Source organism: Podarcis bocagei (assembly GCF_964188305.1).
Source record: "Podarcis bocagei genome assembly, chromosome: 12".
Lineage (NCBI taxonomy): Eukaryota > Metazoa > Chordata > Lepidosauria > Squamata > Lacertidae > Podarcis > Podarcis bocagei.
In genome coordinates, this window is record NC_138137.1 from 60,825,460 (window position 1) to 60,834,462 (window position 9,003).

Sequence of the window (9,003 nt, forward strand, 5' to 3'; positions counted from 1 at the left end):
AGAAAAAGGTCCTCCTTTCCTTCCGCTCTGCAGTTTTAATCTGAAATCAGTACTTGCCGCACCCAGAGCTCAGAAACTGCTCGCTGTTTGAATGAAGTGTCGCAAAATGTGAGTTTCAAACACCGGCTCCCTGTCCAAGCATTCTGTCTGACCTGCTTGCAGGAAAGTGCGAGTTGCGTGACAACAGGGCGTCAGAGACAAGCCCATACTCCACACTTCGCAGGAGCATTTCTCCTCCAGAAGTCTGATCTTTCAGTAAGACACCCATGCTCACTTTGGGGGGACGGGACGGGACTAGGGAAATGGCCCCTTTCCATGCACGAGCTGCCCACCCACAATGCATTTTGCATGTGCCAGAACAGATTTAGATTTGATGTGGCCCTCAGCTCCTGAAGGTAATGGGGCCCTTTATATGTCCAGCTGTCCTTTGTCAACAACAAATTGTCACTGTTTTTTGTGTTGAATATATGCTATATGTTCATTGATGGACCTCACAGGTATCTAAAGCCATTTGCACATAACAAAATACGTGGGGCGTTTTCCAAAGTAATTGTTGAACTGAAATACAATTAAGAAGTATATTAATAGTGAAATACAATTAAGAAGTATATTAATAGTGAAATAATTATTAAGCTCTAACTTAAAATGATTTATTTATTCATAACGAACTTAATAATGCAAACACATTGGCATTTGGCAATAACAAGCGTTCCTTTAGAAACACAATTTACAAAGACTCATCATCTAGTCTCCAGAAACTTGCTATAGCATGAAATAATAATAGGTGTAAATATATGATGCAAACTACTATTAATTAAATAGCAGGATGTAAAGGTAAAGGTAAAGGTACCCCTGCCCGAACGGGCCAGTCTTGACAGACTCTGGGGTTTGTGCGCCCATCTCACATCTATAGGCCGGGGGCCAGCGCTGTCCGGAGACACTTCCGGGTCACGTGGCCAGCGTGACAAAGCTGCATCTGGTGAGCCAGCGCAGCACACGGAACGCCGTTTACCTTCCCGCTGGTAAGCGGTCCCTATTTATCTACTTGCACTTTGACGTGCTTTCGAACTGCTAGGTTGGCAGGCGCTGGGACCGAGCAGCGGGAGCGCACCCCGCTGCAGGGATTCGAACCGCCGACCTTTCGATCGGCAAGCCCTAGGCGCTGAGGCTTTTACCCACAGCGCCACCCTATATATAGAAAGGAGCAAAGCAGGGATATTTGAGGGAGCAGGCGAGCAGGCGGGGCCCAAGACTTACATCAGAGGAGCCTGCACAACACAAAACGCTGTTGCTGTATGTAGGTTTTATTTTATTTGCTTTTTATCTTATATTTTGGAAATGTGCATCCAGGGGTTTTTTCCCCTTTAATTTTTTGCCCCCCCCCCCCCAGCTCTGGCTTGTTGAGCTTATACCTCGATCCGGCCCTGTGCCAGATTCTCTCAGCCTTGGAGGTGGAAGGACGCGGAGCTCAGCATCCCCCGATCGCGCCTCCTCCTGTTCCCAGACGCCCTTCAGGAGGGCGGGGAGAGCGGCGGGTTCCTGGAAGCTCAGCTGGGCGCGCTGCCGTGGCGCGCATCTCCCTCCTGAGACCCGGGGAGACCGGGCGTGGGGAGCGCCTTGCGCTGTCCCCGTCCAGCTTGCAAGAGGGAAGGGGGATCGGGGCCCATGGGCGATGCCAAGTCCACCCCTCCGAGGTCCCTCCTCCTAGCACGAAGCCTGCCCAGGGCAGCAGCAGGAGTCCTCACGCCCAGCCCGCGCTGTCCTCTTGCGCGAGTCTCCCCGCGTGATGCGCGAGGACCGGGAGACAAAGCGGGGACTGTGGGGCCTGGAGAGCCGCTGCCGAGCCCCCCTGCGCCCCTCCCCGCCCGCCCAGCTGGGGCGCAAAAGCTCCGCCCGGGAGAATGGAAACGAAACCGAAAGTGCCCTCGCTGTTGCGCCCCGCGTTTGCGTCTGCCTCCCGCGGCCCCGAAAGGAACTGCGAGTCGCTCACTTTCGCCTTCATTTCTTTTTTTGGGCTCCAAAACTTCGGGGTAAGATTCCGGGACGCTGCTCCCGAGGAAACCCATAGAGGTTGCTCCGCTCCCATATTTGGGAGTTGAGATCTACGGATGGTTCATTCTTCTTGCTGCGCAATGCCAGAAGATTAGTGTGCATAAATCAAGTTGGTTTATGTTGCTGGAGCGCCCTGGAGAAGAAGGGGATCCCTTTTCCAGAGCTATGCTCACCGGAGGACGCTTGGAGATCCGGGGGCTGCAGATAGCCCAGAGCGCTCTCCAACAAAAGATTCCCTACCTGCCTCTTCTGTTTCCTCATTTCCTGGGTCTCCCTTAGTAAGATATTTCCTTATTCCTCCTGTGTTGTTTTTTGAAGGTGGTGACACAGTAATGCAAAGGAATCTGTTCAGGGGTCCAGAGGATGCTCTGACTCATCCCACTTGCAGGAGGGAAGTGAGGATGGCATGAAACTTTGGCCATTTCCAAGGTTCAGGGATTTTGTTATTACTCTGTTTGCACAATTCCTCTCTCTCTCTCTCTCTCTCTCTCTCACACACACACACACACACACACACCCCTTCAACCCACCAGGCCTCATTTGTAAGTAAGATATATTGAGGTGTTTGTTGCTTCCCCACCTGGACTCAAATGGCTGTTTAACTACCTGTTTAGCTACCTGTTTTCTACCCAGTGGTCATCCTTGGTTAAAAACAAAAACAAAAAACCCCTCCTTGACCCTCATTTTTCCTTCTGAAGAACAAGTGGGGGCTTTATACAGCCCCCGTTGGAAGCAGTCAAAACCACTGCAGCAAAACTTAACAGTATTTTACAAACTTGGGAGGTGGGTGATCCATTTTTAGTCAGTTTTATTCTGTCAAGACTGTGTGCTCCTGAAAGGAAGCCTGAATCTCCCAGTCTTTGTTGTGTAATGGATAGAATAGAATAGGGTTTGGATATAAATGCAATAAGGGACGATAAGGGTAGATAAATAGGTACTGCTCCGGCGGGAAGGTAAGTGGCATTTCCGTGTGCTGCTCTGGTTCGCCAGAAGTGGCTTAGTCCTGCTGGCCACATGACCCGGAAGCTGTACGCCGGCTCCCTCGGCCAATAAAGTGAGATGAGCGCCGCAACCCCAGAGTCGGGCACGACTGGACATAATGGTCAGGGTCCCTTTACCTCTATAAATGCAATAAGAGCAAAGCCTGTTTGCTGCTCTGCTTGTTCTCTGTGTGTGGAAGGGACCTTCTCGGCACAGAAAGGTGAGAAACTTCAAGGGAGAGGGCGTTCCTTGGGGGAATTTATTGTCCCAAATTCATGGTGGAAATTCACTCATACTTTTTTGTGAGAATTCAGAATAAATTGTTGAATTTGGATCCTTCTTGGCTTCTCAATTTTTCTTCACCTCAATTCCAGGAAATGAGTTGAAATAAATGACCACAAGGAAGCCATCTCTGGAGTTCAAAATCAGCAGAGAGAGGACTCAGCTTGCACTTCTCACAATGCGTTCCTTTTTGCTATTTTATACCAAGCCACATGAAAAAGGCAATGATTTGGAAAATTATGAAGAATAACTGGCAAATGATGAAAAGTGGCAAATTTTTAACATAGTAAAAGCACAGCGCTAACAATACCTTATATGGAAATGTTTGCAATACAACTACTAGGAGCATTGTATGGAAGCAATAGGAAACTGTTTGCATTAGCAAAGCAAAGGTAAAGGTGTATGTCTTCAGGATTAGGCAGGAATCCTCCAACGCAGCTGATTTGCAGAGGTCATTGCCTCTCAACCCTAGAGCACAATGTTGCTTTGCTGATCAAAATGAGAAAAACCTTGTGAACCACCTCTGTCTCCTTGAGGGAAAGGCAGAAACAAGGGTAAACATTTTTTTTAAAAATGAACTAAATATTTCCCCCCCTCTCTCTACCTATTGACAAATTCTTATTTCCTGACCTCCCCCACATCAGCATATATTCTCATAATGTAATTGAGCTCAGGTGGTTCTGGAGGTAAGTGATGGTGAAGCCACTCTTTCCCTCTTCCTCACGTGCAGAACGTTGCACAAAATGCCCAGATGATCATCATCCAAACAAGGACAGAGATCAATGTGTCCCCAAGACTATCACCTTCCAGGCTTATGGAAAACATTTGGGGATCACCTTAGCTCCCATTGTCCTCTTTTTGTCTTTAACAGCAGGGTGTGTGTTGGATCTCAACGTGGTATATGTCCAACCAGATTTGGTGTCCACCTTAGAATAGGCTAGGATTTTGTGCTGCTCCACATCCCCAAGGCAGCCATTTTGTGACTGGCAGGGGCACCAGCTCCTGGGGGCCGAGACCTTTTGTCCCCCTCCCCCATATTATGGGTGGTATGGACACCCTGCTAACATTCAGAAAGCATGGAGGCGGAGTGTGGAGCCAACGGTGGCCTAGCTCCAGCCTCTGGCTCCTCCTCTTCCTGCTGTGGAAGGGAAGGAGGTTCAAAGCACCTCCTGTCGGTGGTGGCCCTGGGAGGAGGAGAGGCAGAGCCACTGACCACTGAAGCCACACAGCAGCTGCATTCAGCTCTGCCCCCAGCTCCTCCTGACGTCGTGCCGTCGCACACACGACGTTGGCCCCTCCAGTCGCTTTCACAAGCTGGTGCCTCTGGTGACCAGCACCCACAGCACTTTCTCAGAATTCAAAGTGTTCCCACTGGTCCAAAACATTGGGTGACCCCTGGTCCACAGCATCGTCCTCATAGTTCCCACCTAAAACAAGAACCACAACATTAGTCATTCATGTATTATTAACCTTCATGCTCCAAAAGGGGACATCCACCCCCACCCCCGTTTCTCTCTCAGCATTATTGCACCCCACAAGCACATTCCACACCGTGAGAAGTATGTGAGGAGGCTGCAGAGCTGAGCCAGCGAGGAGTGGAGCCCAGGAGGCAAAGGGCTGTGGCCAAGAGAGAGTCCTGAGGCATCTTCTTTCAGCTCCTGGGCCTGAGGGTCCCCATCCCAGATATAGGGCACCGTTAGCCCTCTAAAAAAGAACCTTTCTAGAGGAAAATAGAGGACACATTGGCCAACTTCAAGTTTTAACTCTGGATCGCTCTCTACCCACGAAAAAGAGGACGTGTCCTGGAAAAGGAGGACATATGGCAACCCTGCAATGCCCATCTCATTCTGTATTAGGGAGAAGTAATAAATCCAGGAACCCTTTTCCTGTTGGTGACAAACAAATGCCCCTTTCACTCTCCTTTATTGATTTTTATTATCGTATTAATTTGCAATAAAAAGGAGAGTAACTACCAAATACAAAAGAAAATTCGAAGTTGAACTACAATAAAAGAGAAAGTGGATGAACCATTTCAAAAAAGTGCATCTGGGTAGGAAGTTAACTTGTAGTGAATAAATGAGACAAATGAGCTGCTATTTTACAATTCCAATATTGGGCGGACAGGGTTCATCTTTAAATAAATTTGTTTTAACAACTACTGTATATAATTTTCCTGTTAGAAGTTTGCTTTCTTTGCCTCTGCTTTGTAACTATAATTTTAACTCTGCTGTTTGATGCTGCTTTTACTTCGTTATATTAGGGGTTGACATCCAACATTAGACATATCCAGAGTGGGAGCAATGAAATAAATTGACTTACATCTACTGATATCTATAGGTCTACTCTTCGACTAATGACAGTTATCCCTCTTCCATTCTTGGAAAGGAAGGAAGGAAGGAAGGAAGGAAGGAAGGAAGGAAGGAAGGAAGAAACTTGGCTATTCTCTGATCCCAGGAGTACTTCCTTGTGTTCTTACCACTTGCATATGCACAGTTGTATTTGCTGAATTTCCCAGCAGAGCGGAGCTGTATGCGGGTTGCACCATCCGCATCCTTTCTGGAACTTACAACCTTGAACTGCTCATAGGGTGGGATCAGAACCTCGTCCTCATTGGGGAAGGAAGAAAATTCTCTGATGAGAACCCCATGACAAGTGTTAATCTCAAAGATGGTTTTGACCACAGGCTGTCCAACTCTCGATTCAGGATCTGCAGTGAAACCATGGGCAATCCCCTCTTGCCGTGATGAGGACGTGAATTGCCCGAAACGGATTGTATCCTTAACAGTAGCACTGAAGTGGATATTTCTGACCCCTCGAAACACCTCGTAGCAGGAGGTGTTGGAGGTCCTCAGGTCCTGAAGGGCTCTGGTCAGGAGAAAGTGGAAGGTCTTGAAGTTGAAATTATTCCGGTAATGTTCCTTGGATTCCCCAGCTTTTCTTACAGCTGCGTTGAAATCAGAATACAACTTGGGTTCTTCAAGGGTATAAGCCATGATTGCTGCAGCGTACTCTGGCTTGAGGTTTCTGGACCAGTTACTATCATCCCTCAAGTTGGCTGCTAATTTCCAGGCTTTGGCATAAATTTTGTTTTTGAGGAGCTCGGTTTGGTTTAGCCATGCAATCTCCTTCTCCATCGTCTGTTCACAGCCCTCGTATTGGTCATCAAAGGAATCCAGGGCCATGTCAAGCGTTAACTCGTTGCCTAAAAAACGGTCTTGTCTTGGGCTGGAGCTATGGGAGACCTCAAGCAGAAAAGAATGAGATGGGTAAGTAGCTTAACGTACGAAGAGGCTGGGAAGGTGAGACTTTGCGATAGAGGCTCCTATCACAGGTCAAGTTACGCAGCATCCCTGACAAGTGGCCATCCAACCTCTGCTATGAAACCTCCAAAAAAGGAGTGTCCTTCAATCTGTTTCTACTCTATTGTTGTTTTAATTTTTTTGAAAGTTTTACATTGTTGATTTTTCTTATTAATAAGAAAACCAGGCAGAGGGCCTTCTTGGTGGTGGCGCCCGCCCTGTGGAACGCCCTCCCATCAGATGTCAAAGAAATAAACAACCAGCTGACTTTTAGAAGACATCTGAAGGCAGCCCTGTTTAGGGAACGTTTTTCATGCTTGGTGTTCTTTTTAATATTCTGTTGGGAGCCACCCAGAGCCAAATGGGCAGGGTATAGATAATAAATTGTTGTTTTTGTTTTGTTTTGTTTTGTTTTTTTGTAAAGCACATTGAGGTTTGTTTAGTTTTCACAAATCAAGCCGTGCATAATTTTTTATGAATAAATAAGGTGTTCCCCAAATCACTACCTGCTCTAAGAAAACAATAAAAAGGAAATGAGACCTCTTTACAAACTGCCCCCTCTCCTTGTTTGGGGTGTGTGCTGAGGCTGTTTCCAACTGCACATGTGCAAAAAACAAAAATATATCTTTGCCCAAAGTGAAGAGGGTCTGGCTTCCTGGAAGTAGGATTGTGTCCAGTTAGCACTGAGAACAAGGAAGCGATGTTTCCCTTGGTATCTTCTAGGGCTCTCAGCAAGCCTTCCATCTGACTACTTCTCCAGCTCCATGCAAAGGCATTGATCCCTCTGCCCCAGTTGTTGGGGGTTGGGGGGCAGAGCTGTGAACAACTTCTTCAGTAAAGATCTGGATCTTTAGGGGAACGGAGAAGGCTCTCCATGACGGCTATGTTCTGCCTCCACAGCTGTGCGCAGTAATGCTTCTGAATACCAGTTGCTCTCGCACTCATGGCCTGCTTGTGGGCTTCCCATCTGCTTGGCTGCTGTGTGGACAAGATGCTGGACTAGATGGGCCACTGGCCTGATCCAACAGGCAGGCTCTTATGTTTTCCAGGCTCCATCTCGTCTGGCATCCAGTTACCTACAGTGCCCACGGACCAATCAGATACTTGCAAAAGCCAGCCCTTGCCAATGGATAGCACCCTCGACCCTGGAGGTTAGCAGTCAGTGACTGACCTCCTTGGAGAATGCCTGGACCGAGTCTGAGGAATGGCCAAAGCCCTGTGTTAAAGCAGAAGGTCCCAGGTGGGCATCTCCTGAAAGGGCTGGGAAAATCCCTTGCCTGAAACCCTGTAGGCAACACTGGTGGCTTCTCATCTTCCAGATCTGGCCTTCCTGGCCACAGCTACTGGTTCCTCCAGTCCTGTTAATAGGAGGCTGGTGAAACCCAAACTCCAGATTTAAGATTGAATTCTGGACTGAAGCCCACCTTTGCCCCCCCTCCACCCTCCAAGGTGCCTTTTCATACCTGATTATCTCCTGTGAAGATTCCCATCAGATGCAACACCAGGACTCTGTGGAGAGGGGACTTCATTGTCCACGCCCGTTCGTTTTGGGGGTGCAGCAAGTTGGGTGCAGGCAGAGCGGATATCTCTATCTGCACGCTCGCTTCCATTTGAAACTTACTTGCAGCTTTATGTGTTTTTTCTCACCGAAACAGGAAACAGGCGGATTTGAGGTTTCGGAGGCAGGGGAAGCTCACTTCCTCAATGTTCAACTAAGTTCATTCTAGCAAAAACATACCCAATGACAGGTCTCGTTTTCACAGAGATTCCTCCAATAACAGGAAGAGGGAGAGGCTTGTTTCTCTACATCCTTCCCCTCAACACCATCAAAGAGCATTTCAGTCTACACTTCTGGTTTGCTACTCAGCCACATTAGAGGGGCGACTATTAGTATACAAAGCCCTCCATAGCTTGGGATCAGTTTACTTGACGGATTGGCCTGCCTGACTCCCATCTCCGGAACTGGGACTTTTCACAAGTTCAGAGCCGTCTTTCCCATTGGTCTTAGTGGCGCGTTGTGCCAGAGCGCCGGCCTCTCAGGGGCGCCCCAGCGAGTGGGGGAGCTGCGTGGCTTTGCCTCCCCTTTCCCTGCACACCTGCCAGCTGTGCCCCCTCAACCATAGGGCTGGTGGACGTGCAGCTTCCTTCCCAAGCCACCTCGGGAGGAGAGCGATCCCTGCAGAGGCTTGGGAAAAGGGCGACAGCTCTGGGGAAGGGGCGGGGAGGGATCTTTGCACCACAGCACCGGATATGCTCAAAACGGCCCTGCACAAGGGCCACATAATCTCCCTCCTTCATTGGGCAGGCTTCTTTTAAATGTTGCTTAAACTTCCTTTCCACAGGCAAGCCTACAGAGACATGGAATTTCATTGGGTACATTGCTTTTAAA

The 9,003-nt window shown here is 48.4% G+C and overlaps 1 protein-coding gene across 1 annotated transcript; it reads right to left on the reverse strand.

Annotated features, from left to right (window-relative positions):
* Positions 1-3,213: 3,213 nt before the first annotated feature.
* On the reverse strand, positions 3,214-8,676 carry LOC308569673 (erythroblast NAD(P)(+)--arginine ADP-ribosyltransferase-like). Its single transcript, XM_081163900.1, has 3 exons — positions 8,078-8,676; positions 5,792-6,557; positions 3,214-4,742 (listed from the first exon to the last, which is right to left on the reverse strand). Exons 1-3 carry the CDS (start codon positions 8,222-8,224, stop codon positions 4,666-4,668), a joined length of 990 nt encoding a protein of 329 aa, XP_081020026.1. The 5' UTR covers positions 8,225-8,676; the 3' UTR covers positions 3,214-4,665.
* Between the last annotated feature and the right edge of the window lie 327 nt (positions 8,677-9,003).